A 22,606-nucleotide genomic window follows, 5' to 3' on the forward strand; every position below is an offset into this window, starting at 1 on the left:
AAAGGTCATGTCAAGCTGCCATAACCCTAAATTAAAACTACTTATTAAGTTCTCCTAAAGCCTATATTAAAATGAACCATGAAGATAGAGTGTTGCATTATCTTTACCAAAACAGGCCACCCCATGCTAGTTTTATAAATTGTGTTTTAATCAATATGTATAATCATGCTGTTATATCAGTAGTATTACAAGTGTTTGTGATTACTTTCTTTCTAGCTGCACTTTTAGAAATGTGTTCACTGCTTGAGACACTAATGACAGTAATCATGAGTATTTAGAGGTCTGGTCTACTCTCCTCTGTGCCCACAATTCTTACTAGTTATGTGAACTCAGGCAAGATGTTTAAATGTCATAGTTTCTTATTTTCTTATCTATTGAATAAGATGTTCTCTAAGATCCCTTCCAGCTCAAATTCTGTAATTCTATAATAGCAGGTAGCTTGAGAAATCATGTGAGAATAAGTGGTGTGGTCAGGACAAGAATCTGATCCCTCCTTCCTTTCATTGACTTGATATAACAGAAACATTTCTAGAAATATTTTATCAAGCTTCCTATAGATCTTTTCATTGCAAAGTACCAGAAAAGTAAATCATATCAAAATATCATTAGAAATGAAAGACCTATTTAGTCAAATAATCTCAATGGAGATACTCCAAGAAAAAAGACAACTCTTTTGCTTTCTGTATAATTCTTTGTAAAGATCAGCAGTAGAATGTTGGTTGGGCTGGCAACAATTTTTTTTTTTTTAGAAATTGATTGTACACTGAAAATTTTGGCTATGCCCCAGAGCAGATGTGCCCCTTTGCTTAAGGAGCAGTGCAGATCATTATCTGGATGAGACCTGATACATGCTCAGGTGTCCTGAGTGCTGTACGTTTGCACATGGCGACCTAGATCTGTTTGGGGGTTTTGGTTGGTTGGTTGGCATTGGTTTTGTTTTTGCTTTGTTTTTTCTCCTTTTACTGCAAGGTACCCTACTATCTTTTTGGTGTTTTCAGAGTTGCTTGTTTTCTATGAATTAGCCATTTGATACTAACAAGAAAACCAGTAATCTATTAGAAATGAATTAAGTATAGTGTTTACCATATCTTTCCTCAGCTTCTATTCCTACATATTAAGATTTGACTTTGTAAAATTTTAAAGATTAATTGAAAAAAATTGTAAGGATATTTATCTGGGGGGAGGGGAGAGGAGCGGAACATACTTTGTGCTTAGAAGCAAAATAATGCTGTTTTGCATCTACTTTATCTGAAAAAATGAAGTCCCAGGTCATCATCAAATTTAAGAAATAACTATTATTAATTTTCTAGCTTTTATTTTATTTTTCACTTAAGTATGACATAATGAAAATGTTTAATTTTTAGTTGTTATATTTACCTCTCCTTCATTGCAGGGGAATCTCCTTGAATCTTTAGTTAATAAGTAACTAGCTCATCTAATTATTTGTAATGATTTACCAAAAGGAAGTTGTACACTGAGGTCTAAATTAGGTATATAAAATGAGAGGCTTAGACAAGTGATCCCCAGGATTATTCATAACCTAATTCAGTCTTTATTAAGAGGTGTTAATACCAGTTTCACCTACACAAAAAATACATTTTCTTTGGGCTACTAACACTGAAAAAACATTACTAGACAATGGTAGCAAGAATGAGACAATCATATGTTATTGGGCTTGAAAATTTTGCTGAGAAAGCAAGAAAATAGTTTGAAAGGAGATAATATTAATGGTAGATCTGAAGAATGCTGTCTGGGCTGAATAACGCCTTCTAGGGAATGGACGGTGGGAAGGAAAAGGTGAGTGAGGTCATCCAAAGTCTTTATGAGACTTACACAGGTGTGGGTCCTTAGTCTCCAAGCATCGAACAGTCTATCTTTTGGGACATTAAAGTTTAATTCAGAATATGTAAAAGAAGCAGAACTTCAGATTTTGTTGCTAATGGGAGGAGAAACTTGGCAAAGAAAGGATTAGGGGGTGATAACACTTTAACACAATGGTTATCTGAGATTCAAGGTCATCAGCCCTTTCTAATAAACCTTCTGCCAAATGACACTGAGAGAGCATGTAAGAACTTCTCCGGCCTGCAGAAGTGAGGGACATGATTTTAATGGTAGACCATTCAGAATCCACACAAGTATTTGGACTAGTGGTTTGCATCTTTTTGAGACATATGCTTTCAGTACTTTTATGTCCAAATGTAGCAAGTCCTAAACAAATGTAATTTCTGATGAAAATGAAAGGTAAAAAGCTTAACTTTGGAAAGTTCTGATATTTTTCATAATCACCAGAATTGCTTTTTAAAGGAAGCGTTTGAATTTTTGAAGTTGTAGACTTTAACCATCTAGTTTCAGAAGATAAATGGATGTCCTAGGATTGTGACCTAATTAGAAGTGGCCATTGTGTTCCTCTTTCCCGCGTGTTCAGCACACAAATGTTCACTAGTCCCTGGTCCCATTCAAGAGTGGGCAGAGATACTGGGCTCCACCTTGATTCCCAGTGTGTGGTATCCTGAGCAGCAGCAGCACCTGGGAAGGTGTTGAAATGCACACTCTCGGGCCCTCCCCCAGGCCTACTGAGTCAGAAGCTGGGGTGAACTCAGTAATCTGCATTTAGCAAGCCCTCTAGAGTGCTCTGCTGCACATCAGAGACTATGGATCACGGGCTAGATGAACACACCTGAGCTAGGCCCTGCTGTACCAGCAGGATAGCTATAGTTCTAATTGGGTACATCCTTGGAGAACTCAACTATTGGTAAGTAGCTTGAGTTTTTTCAGAGAGGAATTTTTGAAAGTGTTTGGCCAAGAGAGTTATTTAAGGTCCCTGGAGCAGGTGTTTCTAAGCAATACCCTTTTGTGAAAGATGGAAGGAGAACAGGTGGCTTCCCTTGTAGTTTTAGAATGCACGCCCTCACTCTGGTCTGTGCCAGCAGTGTGGTGACCACTTACACAACAGGAAAGTTTGGCTTCGAGTGGGAGGAGGAGAGGTTACAGCATGTAGGTTGAGAAGGCAGGCCCTGGAGACAGATGTTGCTGCACTCGCTCTGGCTCTGCTACTTCCTAACAAGGGGACCTTGGGGACCTTCGTCCCAACATAAGGTGCATTGTCCAGCATTAGTAGAACTTGTCTATTAGCAGGCTTTCTGTAAAACACTGTATTTACAAAACACTCTGAACCCCTCGTCTTGTTTGATCCCTGTAAATCTTCAGTGACCTATGTAATTAGTCACGCTTCCTGCTAGGGCATCGTGCGAGAGCAGCAGGCTGGCAGTTACTGGGCCGGGCTCCTGCCTCCCTCACGCTCCGGCACTCCCCGCGCGGATGCCTGGGCTCCCGCCTTGTGGGCCTCGCTCAGTGCCGGCGCATCGCCCGCCCTCACCCCTCAGTTAGTATTTGCTCAACTGAGCCAAACGATGACATCATTTGATGGCATCATAATGTGAGACTGGACTAAAATTGTCCAGGGAGACGTTACAGGATGAAATGTGTTTGTTCCCTTGGAGCCTGGCTGTGGAATCATTGTGGCATCGCCCACTCTGTGTACTTTTGATCAGGGGTCATCTCTGAGTTGAGATCTGGTCACAGGGGAGCCTTTAATTCCAACGTGGCACCTGACAGAGAAATGCCCAGAAGCTAAGGCACAGCGGGAAGGCGCCGAGCTGAGAGCAGGGCGTCGGGTGAAGCTGGACTGTTCGCACCCTGAGATGCCTTTTCCCCAACTGCAGGTGTTTGTTCACAGCTTCGTGTCCACGGCTTCTTCCTGGCAGGACTTGCGAGCAGTTCTCTAGTCTTGTATTTCAGTGAAGCAGAGTCTTCTACGTCCCTGCATGCCAGCATGTCCCTTTAAAAACCAACGACAAACTTCACCCCTAAAAGCCTCTTTTTCTCCCCATGTTTCTCTCTGTGTCCCCCACCGTCAGTCTGTGGGTTCCTCGGCCCTGCACTCAGATGCCTCTTTATTGCGTGTGGCTGCAGGAGGGGCGGATTAAGTCCCAGCCTGCCGGGGACAAGTGCTGCGCCATACACTGTCACTGCCACTGGCTTCCGGGGCGAGGGATGCGGTAAATCCCTCCAACACAAGCAGTGCAGACCCCAGCTTTTCCATCCTGACTGCCAGTGCCACTAACAGGCAGCGACAGCGACGTGGCACTCTTGGGGGTCGCCCGTGTCTGTCCTGACAGTGGCACGGGAACCCGCAGGGACACGGCATCACAGCACTGGACTGCTCGGGTTTGGTTCCGACTTCCAGGCAGCTCTCTGTTCCCAGGCGAAGTGAGGCGCGCGGCTCGTCTCGGGAAACGGGCGTCTGTCTGAGCCCAGAGCAGTACTGATGTGCGTGGTCCTGACTGACCCTGTGTGGGCTTTTCTTTTTCTGTTACAGTGATCTATGTGGATAAAGAAAACAACCGAGCGAAGAGGGACATTTTAAAAGCTATACTACAAAAACGAGAGATGCCTAATAACAGGTACATTCAGCATTCCCGGTGCGCTGGGGTTCAGAGCAGGCCTCCGTAGCTCCGTGCGGTGACGGGGAATCAGAGCACTGGCCCTCTGGGTCTCTTTTGCCCTGGAAATACAGCTGCCCTGCCTACCATGCAGGGTACCTGCCCGGATCCTGTGTGCTCTGAAAACCAGGACTGTACAGTGCATATAGTGTCCCATCGCTGTTCACGTGTGACTGTAAGGAGCCTAGCAGTGCTCGCAGGGAGGGTGCCCTCTGGAGCCAGTGGCTTGGGCATAAATTCTTGTTCCATCACTTTCCAGCTGTGTGACCTTGGACAAGTTACTTAACCACCCTGTGCCTCATTTCCTTTGTCTGTGAAATGGAGATGATAATGCCACACAGGGTCATTGCAAAGGTTAAAGGAGATAGTGAATGTACCACGGAGAGACTAGCACTTGCCAGGCAGTTAAGTGCACAGCAAGTGTTTGTTGCAATGCATGTAAGTAGCAGTAATGTTAATATTGTTATTTTAATAGCTCCTTGGCCTTTCAGACCAGTTTTTATCTTACTATCACAGTTAAATCATCGTTTTATCATTTTTAATGCATTGAGGTGGTGGGGGACAAATTTGAACAGGAAACTCTGCAGTTCTGTTTCAGAAGAGAAATTATACACCTCCAAACTAACATTTTCATTTTGTTTTAAGACAGGAGACTATAATTCTTAGCTCTTAGGATATGATGTAGCTTTTCATGACCTCCTTAAAATACGCATGTCATTTCTTTGGATCGCGATTCTGAAGAAGGGATGGCACACCCTGGAAGCTAGCCTTTGGTTCTGCTTTTCCCAGGGTGGTAGATAACCCCACAGGTGTTTTACTCTGTGTACATCATCTTCTTTCAAGGCCCCTTCAGATACCACCAGCCCCCAGGGTCTCCCAGGCCACCGATGACTAAACAACACTGGCCATATCACCTACTTCTCTGTGGTCAACAGCTGGACCCTCTCTGGCCAGGGCTGAGCTCTGTCCCCACGGATGAGCCCTGGGCTGGACCTGCTGGTCTGTTCAGTGGTACCCATCTGCCTGTGTCACCTTGCTCTAGAATGTCAGAACATGCTATAGGTTGTCGTCTTTGTTGTGGGCGAATGACTTTGTTTCCTCAGAAGTGTTTATTTTTAAAAGGGCAGATTCTGCTTTAATTTTAGACCTGCCTTTCCTCAAAAGGCCTGCATATTTGTAACAAAATAGTTTTAAAACTAAAAAAGTCCTCAGTAACTGTAATGACTCCCACTCGGTCATCATTGTTTCGCTAAAGCTATCCAAATGCCCCACAGAGGTACAGAGGTCCATATCATGCCTGAGAAATACTGAGAGAGGGTGGCAGATGCTCAGGACCTCAGCAATCACTCTCTGCCCACCATGGGGGGACTGCCCCACCCCTTTCCTCCCTGGACAGGATCTTTTTCTTAAGGAAAAAATAAAGGGTTTGCATTTACATTTTCCATAGCCAACAGACAGCTGTTAGCCAGTGAGATACTCAGGTCACATCACTCAAAGTACCTCCTAGTCCATAAGAATTTATTTTCTCAGACAGCAACCCTCTTGAATATGCCCATGTTTATGCAGTCTGTGTAGCCTCTGTAAGTCCTGTGGGTGTAAGATGCGCATCAGATGTCACCTTTCATGTCTCTCTTCCAAGCATAGTCATTCTAGGTAGCTTCTTTCTGTGTCATTCTTTTTTAAAGTGAGTGATACAGTCACTGTGTAATTTGTGAACCTCAGTTTTCAATTGAAACAGGCCCTCCCATGCCTTCTTTTTCTCTCCCTGTAGACATGTAGAAGCTTAAGTGAATCCACCTAGATTAATGGTAGTAATAAAAGAGCAGAAGTTTACTCAGCGCTCACTGTGTCCTGGACTCTACTTACATGTGTCACTAGGAGGTCGGTGTAATTATCCCCATTCTACACATAAGGATGCCAAGATCAGAGAGGTTAAGAATGTGTCCAAGGCCACACAGCTAATAAACAGGAAAGCAGAAATTTGAACCCATAATGGGTGCCCTTAACCACTCCACCTGAGTCCCTGGATTTTATGTGCCACACAAAATATTCATCTTTCCCACCTGCAGACCAGGCTCTGCACTTCTCGCCGTTACTGTGTGAAGAGGTTACCTTTGCTTTCAAAGTGAGGGATTTCTGTTTTCTAACCAAAATTTATTGTTAGCAAAACATGGACTTAGTAACGGAATGGAATGTTGGACACTTATTTTTAGCAAATTGGTTTAAACTATTGTCGTGTTTACCTACGTGTTTGGAAAAGATTTATTTTTCAAGGCCCAGATTTTCAGAGACTTTGATTTTTATCTGAGAATGTTATCTAAGAAGCAAGTTTCTTGTTTCACTTCAGATTTGAGATGGATACATTTTGAAAATGGTTAAAATGGTAGTTTACAAGCATCCGTGGTTTAAGCTGTGGTGCCAAGACATATCAAAAGAATAATCCTTAACTGTAAATTCCTGTCCTATGGTTCGTCCAAGTGTGTTTGGCCTCAACACATGTCACTAATTCAAGTCAGAACCCCACAATTATGTGTCTAAAAGTAAAGTGAAACTTGGACGCTGATTTTAAGTTAAGAGACTGCTGAAGTAATGCAAACATTTCATATTGCCGTTGGGCAGGGCCACAGCCTTTATCTAACATGATGCAGAGACCATGATCCCTGCGTTTTATAGAACCACATGGTGGGTTAAAGTGCTCAGCAGCAACTCCAAAGCTGTGCATTTCTATAGAAAATATTGCATTTCTATTGCGAATGCTGCCCTAACCTCCCTGGTCTGTGTTCATTAGATCCTGTTACCTTAAAAGCAGACATATCAAAATAGGATCAGATAGTAAGTAGCAGTGAGCATCGGTTCTTCTCGGCCAAGTACTTTTTTCAGATCCTAGAGAAAGATGTAACCAGTGCTTAAAATGTGGGTTACTGTTCATTTGAAGGCCGGGTGTGCTATAATAATTCTAGCAGTTCATATACCAGCTTGTCTAACCTCGTATGCTGTTCTTTTTATGGGAATAATTGCAAATTTCAAGATTCATCCATAGTCATAAACACCCATTGGGGAGTTTTGTTTCCTGGTGATTTTTTTCACTCTGCAGTGATTTTCCCTGTTTTGTTCTTTCTCAGCATCCGCTTCACTGTGGTCAGTGACCCTCCAGAGGAAGAGCAGGACCTGGAGTGTGAGGACATCGGCGTTGCTCACGTCGACCTCGCAGACCTGTTTCAGGAAGGGAGAGACCTCGTGGAGCAAAATATCGATGGTATGGGGAGAAGTGTTGCTCAGTATGTCCACCCAGCAGTTGCTGAAATCAGGGTCTTTATTAAAACCGTCTCCTTGCTGGCTGCAGGGACAGTGAGTCACGTGTTAATCGAATCCTTTGCAACCCAAGCTGACGTGTGTTGAAGCTGGAAGCCTCTCCCTACATCCCTCCGCTGTCCTCCTTGCTGCCTGCCTTTGAATCAACAGAAATTTAAAAATAATTAGTTGTGTTTCACAAGGAATTATTCATTTTGTTTGCATTGGGTGTGTGTGTGACAGATGTGGCCACGGGATGTTTTCATGTTGTTTGTGGAGCCTCGAAGCAGGCTGTTCCAGCTATGGCGTGCTATCCTGAGTGACCTTCAGTGTCTTTCGCGAGCCTTCTCCCTCATTCAGGGCTACAGTCCAGTGATGGTCACTGTCAAGGACCCAGTCATTTGGTCACTTGTTTCCCAGCAGGGTTCGGGAAGGAGAGATTCCTGACCAGTGTGCTCTGCTGGGTCTCACCTCCCCGGTATGTGTCCCAGCGCGGCTCCATCTCTACCCTCTCTCCTTGTGTGACATGCCTGGAGCATGCTGGAGGAATGTGGCCTGGGCAACCCACAGTGCCTGGAGGAATGCAGCTGCACCCTGGTCTCTTGTGTTAAGTGAGCAGAGCCCCCTGGCACCACGGCCAGCCACGTTAATGCCTGGAGATGTGTCAGGTGCTCAAAGTCAGAGTCAAGCCCAACTGAGTAAATCAGACCAAATAACCACATTAGAAACCTGTTCTGAGACATTTTTATAAACCAGACATATCGAACAGGACAATTGGCCACAACTTTGTGGCAGCCGCAGAAGAGAAAGGTGAGAGAATTAAAATACTAGCCTAAACCACCCAATAAAGACACCCAGAACCACGAAAATCTGACAGAAATGACCAAAATTATATATGCTTTATATTCTTAATCTTTTTTCCAGTCCATTCTGTTTAACAACCCACGGTCTCATTCTGCAAGACCGCACCTGGCTGCACTGGCCTGACAGACAGTGGCTGTGGCCATTTTTGGGAAAGTCAAAATATTAAGCACTAGTCAGTTTAGGATTTTAATGTTTTGTTCTGTGCAAGACAGAGGTAAGAAGTCCCAAAAGAGAGGTTAAACCCTTGGGAATGAGCGGGGCCCACGGGTGCCCCTGCAGTCTCCCCGCCCCTTCATTCTGCACCCGAGTCTTTGTGTACCAAGTTTGGTTTGAAGGTTTTCTTACAGATTTTCTTGGAATGAAACACACACATTATAAAGTTCAAGTAAAGCCACAAGGAATATAAACAGGAAACTGCATGGACTCATAAGTGCCATCAAGCTTACAAAGTTCAGGGTTCTGGCCTTGAGTCACTGGCACTTGTCAGGGTGCACAGGGGCAGGTCCCGGGTCCTGAACCAGCATCCCACCCACCCCACCACTGAGCTCAGGGAAGCCTGGTGCTTCCGCCCCGCCGCCTGCCTTTGGTACTCCACTGAAGCACAGCCCCGCCCAGAGGCCACGCTCACTCAAGACTCCTCGCCTGCTTTCCCCCAGCATCAGTTCATGGACCCTCAGAGCCAGTCCATAGACCTCAATGTCCCTGCATCTGCCATTTTCACTTTTTCTAATTTCCCAGCAAATCTATCATAAATGGAATGTTTTCCTTGGAAAGATAGATAACCCATCCAAGCTATGATTGTGTAACTTCTTTACAATGGTTAGAACAAATTCTTCTTTGTTGTATCTCGATCCCTTTTAGACTTTGTATTTCTTCCTAGCTTAGAAATTCTGACTGTGTTGGAATAAGTATCCTGTAGCCCTTCATGGGTAAATGTCATGATTAGCTCACTAGTTTCAGTACATCTGAAATGTGTAAAATGTGTATCTTCCTACACATGTGGCAGCTGTAATTTTTAGATTTGTGAGATGTCAGTGGACTTTGGACTTTTATAGAGGAATTTGCATCTTTTCAACTCCTGTTGCAGCCACCTCCCTGAAGGAGAATCTGTGGGGTGACATTAACGTGTATCTGCTCTTCTCTCCCTAGTGTGGGATGCTCGAGCAGGTGGTGGAAGAATTGGCCAGCTCAGGGTGACAGTGGAAGCACTCCATGCCCTACGGTCTGTCCATGAGCAGCACGGAGAGGACTTGGAGGCGTGAAAGGAACTGCTCCAGAGACACTGCCTCCTCCTGAGTAAACGCTCACATGAAAGCTCTCAGCCGAGATTTCTGTAATTACTGTGCTGCATATAATCTGTAATTCGTGGGAAGCTGGGAGGGTGAGGCCTGGGCTTGAAGGGTTAAAGTTTTGTGTACTCATTTATTTTCCTGTTTTCCCCTTCCCCTGACTGCCACCCCTCAGGATTTCAGATCTCCACCGCAGGCCACACCTTCTCAGTAATTTACACCTACACAGTAGCATGAGAAAGTCGTTTGCATTTTCAACATTTTCTTATGAAGAGCTGAAACGCAGGTCCCATTTTTATTTTTAATAAGCAAAAAGCATAAACCTCAGAAAACCCATGAAAAAGAAATACTTTCATGTTATCCCTAATCGGCCCACTAAGTGGATGCCTATGATTGGCCTCATTAAGCGTTTTACACTGAAGATTTTATTAGAAGCAATATGTGAAAATTACTTGGATTAATGTGTTAATCCCCCTCTTTAAAATGCTAATATCCATTTTACGCACATTGAAGCTCAGTATGCGTCTCCTTTGATGCCCACAGTTCCTGTCAATTAGATATAAAGCATGAGACTTGGCACCTACTCACTAAGTTACTGCAAGTTTCTTGTTTTCCTTTCTTAAAAATTGGAGTTCTTCCTGTCGGTATTACGTTCCTGGACTGTGATGGCGACATTGATCATGGGATCCAGGAGTGTGTGTTTACAAAGAGGAGACAGAGACAGATATATATGAAATTTACACTTTGAAAACTTAGCTCATGACATAGAAAGAAATTATTAAACAGCAGGGCTCAAAATGACCTGCGTGGTTAGCCCTGAAAGGAGTATCTTTCTATCACTTTTTAAACGTGCCTCATGCCTGTACAATGCGGGATGTATCTGGAGCCAGGCCTCAGAACGCCGCGCAGAAAGTTAATTTCCTAGCTTTTGCCCGGTCGCACCAGAGAACTTAATTGATATTTTTAATGGGGCTGTGAGTCGGTGCCGCCGAGGAATTGTCTCCAGAGGTCCCGGCTATAATGCTTTTCATTTTTTAATTTACTTTTTTATTTGTCATTTTCTTCAAAGGATTTTTATAGGCTGTGGGTTTCCACTGTTTGCAAACAGGCTGAGTTCCTTCTTAAGCATATGTAAAGTATTCAGGGAGATAAGTAATTTATTAAAATCTACCTAATTTGCCGTGATATATTAAATCTCTGCTTCAGTGATCACAGACCATTTCATTTAGAGAATTAGGCATTCCCGCTTTGTGTGATTAAAGCTCTGGAAATGAGTTCTTTGCTCCTATTTGTGAACATTCAAAGCCCGCTAATGGCAAGAAGATGGAATAGATTATGAGACAATTCATTACAGTTCAACAGAGGAAAAAAAGCAGCTATAATGCAAAAATGCAAGTATGAATATCTGCACATAGTTTGAACCATCTGTGCTCTAATGGCCTCAATAATGACTCTGGTCTTTAGGAGGCTTTGAAATGACATCCGCACAGTGTTAATTTGTTGGTGTGCATTGTGGGACAGTAGAGCACCATCCGACCGCAGAAACCCATGGATCCTGGGTCTACCGTGGGCCTCCCTGTTTGAGGCCTGCCGTCCCCAAGAAGAACCCTGCTCGCATCAGACCCTGCGAATCTTCATAACAACTCATTCCTGTGGAACCTTCTGGAGACCACAGACATCTGTGGCCTGAACCTCTCCAATCCTAGTAAAGAGCCACATGTTTGTTGTCACTTCAGCTGGCTCTGAGCTCATCCTCTGGCCTCTCCTTCAAGCCTCCTTTGGCTCTCTGCAGTTACAGTGTCATTAAGGCCCATAACACTCCCCGCAGTAATTTGAAACAGCCGGACTGTACCCTGGGATTAACGGAGTGGTTTTTGAGACATTTATTGTGGTATTCTCCCAGGAGGTTTATATTATTGTTTTAAAACATTACATCCCAAACTAAATACCCTTTCTGTAGGGGGAGGAATGGATGGCGCTAACTTCTTAAGTGGAGAGGGGAGTTTTTATCAGAAAACTTCTGCGATCTAGTCAGCTGTGTGGAATGTATACCTCAGATAAGATGAGAGAATCAGCCATGTTTCTGTTGCGTTTCTGCTTACCATAATGGATTGTTAAAGGTTCCTTTTCTAGTTTTAAAATACTTCAAACTACGTAAATGTTCGCAAAATTCATTTTCATAAGTGACTGAGTAGGTGCTGACACCCTGAAGTGGGCTGGTGGCCTCGCTGCTCTCGTGCGGATGCTCCAGTCGGGTCTCTCACCTGTCCACGAGCAGGTCTGTCCTGCCGTGTGCTGACCAGAGTTCATTGAAAAATTCACCACATTTGGATGACAGAGCAGTGGTTTTCTCCTGGGGAGACAAGCCTCGTCCATTCCGCGTGGCTCGGGGGCAGGAAGGCACCAGCAGATGCAAATACTCCCGTTTAAGGTAATGCTTGTGTGGATGCGCAGCTCTTGGTGTGAACGCACGCAGTGCACTCAGCGCTTTGGGGCCCCAGTGCTCTTAGGTTGGAAATATAAATAGAGATGTGATGTGGTCTGTGGGAGAGTATATTTTACATGGGTTTTTGCCTACTGTAGTAGAAATGTCAGATTCCCAGCCACTGTCATGAGAAGAGTTGACGAAAATAAGTTTTATGGTTTACAGTGTGGTTTACGTAGGGAACATTTCTCTTCACTCTCAGTTTCAACATGTTTTCTAAATTATCATGGTTTATTGCCATTTAACTTAACTTAGTTTTTTTAAAGAATAAATAGAGAATATATTTAATCAAATAAAGAACAGGCACATTGAAATTCTGCTGTTCCTGCCATTCATTTGTTACCACAAAACACAAATAATCTCTCTGTGTTAGGAAGACGTGCGGGCTGAGAAGTGGTCGTGTGATTGGGAGGTTCTGTGTGCACCCCTGTTCCCACGACAAAACATAAATTATTTTAGTAATCCGACATCAAGAGCTGTGACAATGCAAACCACTTCTTACACATGTTCTAACAAGAATCTGATTAACATTTTTGTGGATTTGGAAAATAACTTTTTTTAGTCAAACTGGCACTATTGCTGAATTTAGAATGATTTCCTTATGCACTAGATAGCAAAATGTGAATCATGTCTGTGAACAAATTTGACAATAAAATGTCATCTTTATGTAGTATAAAACGACCAAGGGAGAGCTCTGGGGATATAAAATTATCGAGTGATTGACAATATCAGGATGACAGCTCATCCCCAACCACGAGAGTACATTTTAATAAGTCGCTGGTGCCCGAAGGCCTCTGACTACCTTAACCAAGGACGACTAAGCCCGTGGTTTGTCACAGATTGGGCCACAGGCCTAGCTAGATCCGGGGGTGGGAGCAAACTCAGCCTCCCGTCCCTTTGTTCAGAACAAAAGCAACCTCCCGGTCTGCCAGGAAGCGGGAACTACCGGTGCTTTAGGCAGGAGCGCTGCAGAGGCCGAGACTGGGGGGAAAGCGCTCCTCCCGCAACCTTTCCCTCGCGGGGTAGACCTTCCCCTCCCTCGCGGGGTAGACCTTCCCCTCCCGGCCAGGTGCCTCCCGGGGCAGCGGGCCTGCGCCGCCAGGGTCACCTCGTCTGGCCTCCCGCCTCCCGTTTTCCGTCTAACACTGACTGGCGCGTGAAACAGCGTTTCTCCCGCAGTTTGTCTGAGGTCAGGTGCGGTGGTCTCAGAACATGCCGTCCCGTGGTCCCCGCAGGCCTCCCTCGGCTCTTCCCTGAGGCCCGCCTTCCCCATCTCGCGCATCGCTCACCTCTCACGCAGGCCGTGCGTGTTCTTGTCGCACTGAATTTGCCACCTTGGTCTTTACACTTCTGTCATCTGTCCTGTTCACACCTGTTCCCTGAGCGCCTCCCCACCTGCCTGTCCCCCTCTCCCCTTTAGTGAGTGAAAGCGCCCCCTTTTCTTGGTGGCACAGGCACCGACGCAGACGCTGCCCCTGTGGCGGCTCCGTGGCCTTCTCCAGATGGTCTTTGTGTTAAGGCCTTTCGTAGTTCAACACGGCAGGCCCGTCCCGTCCAGCCGTTACGACGCAGGACGTGACAGGCTAAGTTGTGTGTCTGCTGCTTGTACGTTCTTACGGTGGAGTAACGGCGGCTGTACCTCAGGAGGTTCTCAGGAGTCACTGGTAAGGAACTGAAGCAAGTGACGTTTTAATGTAAGGAAATGTGTTATTATTAAAATCAAGTTTTATTTGGTATTAATGCTTTTGTCATAGGTACACATGTCATCATCAACAACAGGGAAGGTAAGAGATTGTAGAAGAACGTTTGAGAGACTGCATACAGCATAGAGGCCGACTTTTCCAAACGAGAGAAAACGGCTGTAGAACAGGAGACGGGCATGCTGAGAATGTGAACATCGAGGCAGGTAAACGCCAGATAAAGCCGGTGGGAAACAAGGGGCACAGATGGACGTTCCGCACTGGAGATGGGAAAACGGGGCAAAGACGGAAGGAACGTGAACACACGCATGCCTGACGGTAGAGCCTCAGTGCATGGAGCGGAGACGGACAGAGCTACGGACAAAATATGTGGCTACGTCGATGTTAGTAGATTTTCACTCTCAGGAGTGATGGATCAGAAACAGCAAGTGTAGGAGATTTGCTTCATATGATTACTAAACCTGAACGAGTACAGACGCACATGGGACATGCAAAACATGTCAACATGTTCTCAGAGAAAGTCTGTTTCCAAAGATTGAAAATCTTACAGACTGTGCTTCTCTCAGCAAAATGCAGTAAAAGGATAGCTAAAATATGATCCTGGCTAAAAGTTAAAAATATGTGTGGCTCTTTTTCTGGGTTCTAATAGGACAAGAAATATCCCATTTTTACAACAACTAGAAGACAAAATTCTACCAACTATATGTGCAACTGGGGGAAACAAACACCAGCTCAGAGCCCACACCAAAGGATTCAGGGGTTGAGCATGAGGGAGGGTGAGACAGGATCTTAGTGGTGGCGGAACAGACAGTACCAATCAAGGTCACCCCAGGAGAAGGGCCACCCCGAGGGGGATGCTAAACAGGCCGGAAGCTGGTGCATCAGGACACCGGCTACTGGGGAAGTGAGAGGAAGGGTCTTGGAAAGCACACAGGACCAGAGGTAGCAGCCTCGCAGGCACTTCTTCGTGAAGAAAAGGGGGCGTTTGGAAGGGGGGGTATCCCTTGGAGACATAGTAATTCAGTGAAAGAAGAAACCAGCTGAAACTGAGAGCCCGGAGAAACAAGATACGTAGGTTGAGTCAATGGCATCACTATCGATACGAACAGGTCATGTATTAAAGAAACTGCACTTCACGGTGGCAACAGAAGGGGGCACTCCTGAGCTAAGAACCCTGTGAGCCAGCCAGCCTCCCCTCCACCCCCCAATAGGACTGATTATCTGCCTGGCTAGTCTGGAAAAACCCAAAGCAAGTTTCAATTACTAAAGAATCATGCATCCATATTCCATAAGAAATAAAAATGAGAATTGAAACTTTTCAGCAGGAAGGAGTTCTACTTGGGTAATGGTGAATTTGACAGATGGAACCACCCTTTTGTGAAGAACAACTAAAGCTGATTTTGTACACACACCGTGTGTGTGTGAGTGAAAACAAAGTGTCACAGCTGCCTGGGCTGTAGGATTCTAGGAACAAGATCCACCAGGGCCGCTCAGGGTGAGCCAGGCCGGAGGGCCGACCGGGAAGCACAGGGGAGAGGCTCGGAAGATGAACAGAGTTTTCAACAGACGCGGGGTTTGAAGAGCAATAACTGAAATGTAGGGTCCACCAAAGGCTCAGGAGCCCCGGTAAGTCCTCCAGGCTCAAATTATTCCCCTCAGATTATTTCTGCATTTTTATGTACGGGGTTTGGTGCACACATGAAGTTAACCAGGCACGTGAGGAGGCAAGGCCACGTGACGACTAGGACGAGTGAAACGCTCGTTAGTGGTTCAGACACTGGAGTCATCTGTGAACGTCAAAAAAACTATTCAGTAAGTTCATAAAGTTAGGCAATCTTTGAAATTTGACATAGAATTGGATGTTATTGAAAAAGAACCGAGTGGAGATTTTATAAGTATAACTGAAATTAAGAATTCACTAATGGGCCTAGTAGCAAATCAGACACAATTGAAAACTAAAAATAAGTAAATAAATAAAATCAAGAAAATATCTATTCTGATGCATGGAAAGAAAATGAAAAATATTTTTTTTAAAGCAGAGAGAAGGGGGAGTTAAAACACATGGGATTATGTGGAAAGCTACGTATATAATGAAGTCCCAGGACAGGAAAAAGAATTAGAATCATTAGTCAAAGAGACACTGGCTAAGAACTTTCCAGGATACACATAAGGTGCAGATGTAAGAATGACTTAGGAGGCCCAAGCTGGATAAACACAAAGACAATCACTTAAGGCACATCATAGAAAAACTCCTGAAAACCAAAGACAAAGAAAATCCTAAAAGCATCAGAAACAAAAGGCAACACTGACAGCCGACTGCTTAACCGAAACAGCGGAAGCCGTTGAAAGGAGCAGGAGACACTCCTTGGGCCCTACGTCCATCCTCCCTCTTTACCTTTTGCTCACAAGCATGGAGGGTCACAGCCCAGGGGACTCTTGGCCAGTGGGCAGCGCCGCCCCTTCCCGCCTCGGGCGGGGGACAGCCCTGCGGCTCCGGCAGAGGTAAGCCCCGTCCGGGCCCAGAGGCCGCCCTGCCCACTCGACTGGGCATTGGCTGTCCTCCCCTTAGGTCTTCCTCCCCCATCCTCCCTCCAACCTCTAGCACCATTTCCCAAATAAAGTCCCTGCGCGCATGCCCTCGCTTCAGGCCGCCGAGCCCTGGGGGACCCGGGCCAACAGGAGATGCCAGGGGTGGCCCCAAAAGCGGAACATCGGGACGGACTCCCAGCACTGGGTCGCTCGGTAGCGAGGTGGCAAGGGGATGGCACAACTACGGTAAGTGGTGTTGCGACAGAGCCTGGCGTCTGGGGAAGTCTTGATGATGGTGTTTTAAGATAGCGGGGGAAATCGAAGCAGTGGGTTATCAGCTGTTTACTTTTCTGGATTTGTGATATACTTCGGTTTTGTAAAAGTGTAAGAAAAACTTCAGTAGATTAAAAACTCCAGAAGAAATAAAGAAAACCAGCCCTCACGCAACAGAAAATGAAATACAATATCCCAGCATGGATTAAGTATAATTAAATAAGCAATTGCAGGCGGAGGGGCACAGATCAGAAATTTAAAACTCAAAATAGACACTGACAAACTGCAACCTATAAAATGGGAAGTGATGTTAGGAAAGAGATTGTTTTTAAGTACCTAAGGAAAATAAGTATTCCTGAGAGTGGACCAAGGAAGATTGTGGATAGAAGCGAAAGGAGCCAAGAAGATGGAGGTAGAGAGAGGTAGAAGGACGCCGTGAGGACATGACAGGCGGCCAAGCTGAGTAAATCAGAGACGCCAAGAGAAAAGACCGGGAAACGGAACTCACAGCGGCAATTCAGGGCGCTTCCCGGAAGCAGAGGGCTGAGTGCTGCCGAGGGAGCCCACCAGGTAGGAGCGTTGCTTTAAGACTGTCAGCTTGGTATACATATTCTGATTAAACAAATATTAAGGGGAAAATACTCCTCTGGCCCTGCAGGCAAAGAGTACAAGTCATTTATAAAGAAAATCTGGTTGGCACTGGATTTCGCAAGAGCAACTTACAAGGCAACAGACAGGGAAATACTCCCATCAAAAAACTCACCGTGGGAACCGAGGGTTCTTTCTTACCCAACTCAGATATCCCTCAAATATCAAGGCTGTAGAAAAACAATTTTCATTAAGGCGAAGTCCACATGACATAAAATTAACTATTGTAAAGTGAGCGATCCAGCGGCGTTGAGTACATCACAAGGTGGCCACCACCGCTATCCAGCTCCAAACACGTTCATCGCCCCCAAGAGAGCCATGGGCGCACGAAGCACTGAGAGCCTGTCACCCCTCCCCAGCCCTTGGCAGCCACCGTTCCGCTTTCCGTCTCCGTGGATTCACCTGTTCTGGGTATTTCATATGAACAGAATCACACGCCGCATGACCTTTATGTCTGGCTTCTTTCACTTAGCATGGTGTTTTTGAGGTCCATCCGTGTTGTAATGTGTGTCATTATTTCACTCTTTTTTATGGCCGTATAATATTCCTTTGTATGAACAACAGTTTGCTTGTCCATTCATCCACTGATGGGCACTTGGGGTGTTCTGCCTTTGGGGTATTGTGACCAGTGCTGCTCTGAACATTTCTATTTGAGGACCTGTTTTCAAACCACCTGGGTTTGTCTGGGAGTAGCCTGGCTGGGTCGTGTCACAGTTCTGCGTTCCACGTTTTGAGGAACCACCAAACACTTTTCCACAGCAACGGAGCCATCTCGGCTCCCCCCGGCAGTGTACAAGGGTTCCAGTTTCTCCACGTAGTTGCAACGTTTGTTATTTCCCTTCTTTAATTTGTAGCAGCCATTCTTGAGTGTGAACTGGTGTCTCGTTACGGTTTTGATTTGTGTTTCCCTGATGACTAGTGATGTCGAGCATCTTTCCCTGTGCTTGTTTACAGAAAAACGATGTTAGACATGCAAGAATTCAGGGAACGTCGGGCTGTGAGTCCTTCCTGAGGAACCTCCTAGGAGACCACCTTCCTGCCACTAAGAGGCGAATGAGGGAACTGTTCAAAGAACTGGTGGTGAGCTCTGACTATATTTCACTATAGATCTTAGACAAACCACAGGCAGAAGACTTGTATGTAGCTATTACGTGCCCTGACAGAGCAGATATAACACAATTTTTTTATTAGAGGAAAGGGGGAAACGAAATGGGAAAGGAGAATAAATGTATGGGTTTTACGTAGATTATAGGTGACAAAGATGCCCTTTAAAGCAGACAGACCAGAGAGCAGAAGCCTAAATAAAGAAATCCTAGACATCTTGTAAAGATAGTGGAAAGATAATCACTAAAACAAAGAACACAATCATTCTAATTACCAACATTTTTTAAAACTAAAATGCGAAGAAAACAGACCAAGGGATGAAAAACACATGGTAAGTATGCACAGTACATATTACATAAAATAATAGGGCAGAGCTAACCAAGTATTTAAGTCATAACAATAAATGTATATGGTCTTACTCACTTACGGGAAAAATATTTTCAGATTTTCCTAAAAGGCAAAATTCAACTCTACGTTGTAAGAGACGCTCCTAAAACAAAGTGTAATGAAATTAAAGGATAGGCAAAACTAGACCTGCGAACGCTCGTAGAGAGAGCAGGGATTGTGAGTGTGATATCTGACGAGATGGAGGGGTGTGTGTGGGGGTGTGTGTGTGTGTGTGTGTGTGACCTCAGCAATGCAATCCCAAGATAGGTCTTAGGAATACATGTTGAACCCCCCACCCTTATCAAAGAGAATGTTTCTTCTTTTCAAATACACACGGAACATTCATGAACATTGACCATATGTGAGGTCACCAAGTAAACTTCAGTAAGTTCTTTTAAGTAAAAATAATGCAGACCAACAATATTGTCTTATTACAATGCAATAAAACTGAAAATAAATAAAAATCAAAAGGCATGAGGTCTTTTCCATCTGGAAATTTAAAACTTATGAAACAATTCTTTATTCAAAGGGAAACTGGACATTGAAAGTGAACAAATCTTTTTAAGCATAATGATTATAAAAACACTATGTATCAGAAGCTTTGAGATACAGTTAAAGCAACTGTTAAGGCATTCTTAATGTCTATAAGAATGAAACATGAAAGTGTAACATTAAATACCTATCTCAAAAGTTAGAAAAGCAAAAAGTAAATCTAGTGCCAGCCGGTGTGGCTCAGTGGTTGAGCGCCGACCCTGAACCAGGAGGGCGCCAGTTGGATTCCAGTTCAGGGCACATGCCCAGTAGATGTTTCTTTCTCATCGATGTTTCTAACTCTCTTTCCCTGTCCCTTCCTCTAAAATCAATGAAAACATATTTTTTTTAAAAAGTAAATCTAGTGAACATAGAAGGAATAATAAATAAAAAGCAGAAATAAATTTTAAAATATAATTTAATCATTTTAAAGGTGAGAAAGCACAAATACAAATTAAAACATGATGATGGAGACCGATTAGAGAATCAGAGGCTATTCTAAAATATCAGGAGTCTAAGTTGTACAAATCTGTGCCAATACAGTTGAAACCTAAATTAGACAGATACTTTTCTTGAAAATATTGACCCTAATAGATAGGGAAAATTTAAATACCAATTTCCATAGAAGAAGTACAGTTATTAAAGAGCTAATCCCCCAAATGCACCTGGCCTGGTAGGTTTTACAGGGGAGTTCTAATAGGCCTTCAAAGACTAGATGATTTTAATGCTTTTCAAACTGTTCCAGGCATATGAAAAGAAGGACAACTTATATAATCTTTGATTTGCAAACCCAGTAAATACTGCACACACAGACACCAAAGAAAACTATAGACTAATTTTCCTTACGAATTTTGAAGCAAAACTTCTAGGTAAAGCATTAGCAAATATAATGGAATACCACATAAAAATATAATACACCGTGATCAAGGTGTTTGTTTCAGGCACGCAACACGGCTCAGAATGTCTAGAAACAGACCCAAACCCACACCAGAAGCTGGCATATTGAAGGTGGCAAATAAAATTAGGGGAGAGGAGTGGACTCCTTGGTAATTATGTTGGAGCCACTAAAAAAGCATCTAGAAAAAAATTAATTGGAGTCCTATTTATACCATAAAATGCATTCTATAAATATTTGCATGTAAAGAACGAACTGATAGTGCCCTCGGCGGTCTCCCGGATCTGTCTCTCGCTTCAACAGTGTTTGGACAGGACAGACCCAGGGACGCCCCTTCTTCCAGCCTCGGACCACCCTCCAGCCTCTTTCCCAGTCGCCACCTTCGGGACCACCTCAGGCGCCCTCGGCCTCCGAGACCAGCCGGCCCCATTTTCTGGGCTTCGCTCCTTATTGCTGAGCAGCCAGGAGCTCCCGGGTCTGTCGGAAGCGCCCACCGAGGCCGCGGCCCGTCACCCGCCCGGCCAGCCTGCATCCGCGGCCTCCCCACCCGCCTCTCTCTGGGCTGTTTCCACCGCACCGATGTGGCCCTGGAGGGCGTGGGCCTCTCCTTCCTCGAGCTGGCCAAGGAAAGTTCGAGGCTGCCCAGCGTCCCTGAAGATGCAAAACCAGGACAGTGGCAGCCGCACCCTCTTCCAGGATGTGCAGAAGCCTCCCCAAGATGAGTGGGGTGACACTCAGGACGCCGGGGAAGCCTCCGTGGTCCAGGAGAAGAACCTGACCCAGGCCCTTGTGGCCCTGCAGGCCCTGATTCTGCCCACACAGACCCCCATCTCCGCGACTCCCTGGAGAGCCCCGTCCCCGGGGAGCAGGGGAAACTCATCAAGAAGATGGGCTGGTGGGTCCCCAGGCTGGGCTGAGAAGGTGAAGTGTTTTAACAGAAGGATTATATAAATGTGTCGCCTGGTCTCTCAATGGCTACAGACCCTCCAGGTCTCCTGCTTTGCTTTACCTGTGTGATCATTGTGTTTTCTCCAAAAGCCAACAGAGTCAAGGCCAGAGAATCAAAACCAGTTTGGGAAATAGAACCCAAGTAGATGGGGTGCATATTGGATGCCTCAGGGGCCGACTCACGTCCCCTGTGTCACATCTCATATTCCAGCTGTGGTTCCGATGTGGTCCCTTTACTCAACACCATTGTGCCCCCGGGTGACACTGTGTTCTCTTCTTTCTGCTCCGGAGCCTCTCTGGAGCTGTGCACGCCAGCAGGAGTTCACGTACCCTGCGCACATGCTACCCTTGGGACCAGGCCCAAGAGCCCTGTCCTGAAAGCAACCTGGAGAGCACAGGTAAGACCCACAGGAAGGTGGCCCGAGCTCCCATGAGCCTGACTGGTTATGCCAGTGCCTCTTGCTCAGCTCTCACCGTGGTTCGTGGGACAGGAAGGACATGTGCAACAGCTAGAAATCAGAGGAAGGGAAACGTCTCCTTGACATGTATTGTGTTGGAGTCCAGCTCCTGGGAATGGGACAGTCTTGTCACTATCATTGTCATTTCTTGCATGGCCTAGTGACTCCTACCACAAATCCTGAGGCTAACGTGTCCACAGAGGACAGTCATTGCAGCCGTGGTCTCCGTTACCGCAGCGGCGAAGGAAGGCAGTGTTCCGTGGAACGCCATCCTCGATTCCCAGGGAGGGAAAAAGACCTCCGCTGATACTGCCTGACTGTGAGTTCAAGCAAGGAAGACGTCAGTAGCAGCAGCTCAGGGAATGGTTGCTCCCTGCTGTCCCCGAGTCAGGACTGACCTGTGCAGCCTGCTCTACTCCTACTGAAGGCATCGAAGCAGTTACAGTGACAAAGCAATTGTAAATATTTATGTTTTCATATTACATGACCACAGGAATGATTTGCATGGAAGGATCCTTAAATGCCAAAAAACAGAAAACAAACCAAAAAAGGCATTACCACTGAGCTCTAGTTAATACCAGAAGATTGTTTTTATGGTAAGTAACATTTCATTCCGGATTAGTCTCATTATTGTCATTGTTTTTGTTATTAAAACCAACTACACAACATTAAAGGCATGCTCCAAGAAAGAAATTATTGATA

At 45.2% G+C, this 22,606-nt stretch overlaps 1 protein-coding gene across 1 annotated transcript in view; it reads left to right on the top strand.

Annotated features, from left to right (window-relative positions):
* Positions 1 to 12,742, top strand: part of RPGRIP1L (RPGRIP1 like) — an 86,671-nt gene extending 73,929 nt beyond the window's left edge. Inside the window, exons 24-26 of the mRNA XM_081118963.1 lie at positions 4,379 to 4,463; positions 7,625 to 7,758; positions 9,807 to 12,742. Of these exons, the coding sequence (XP_080975089.1) occupies positions 4,379 to 4,463; positions 7,625 to 7,758; positions 9,807 to 9,919 (332 nt within the window). The 3' untranslated portion in view covers positions 9,920 to 12,742. The remainder of the gene's footprint in view (positions 1 to 4,378; positions 4,464 to 7,624; positions 7,759 to 9,806) is intronic.
* Positions 12,743 to 22,606: the final 9,864 nt, after the last annotated feature.

This window comes from Miniopterus schreibersii, assembly GCF_964146895.1.
Source record: "Miniopterus schreibersii genome assembly, chromosome: 18".
Taxonomy (NCBI): domain Eukaryota; kingdom Metazoa; phylum Chordata; class Mammalia; order Chiroptera; family Miniopteridae; genus Miniopterus; species Miniopterus schreibersii.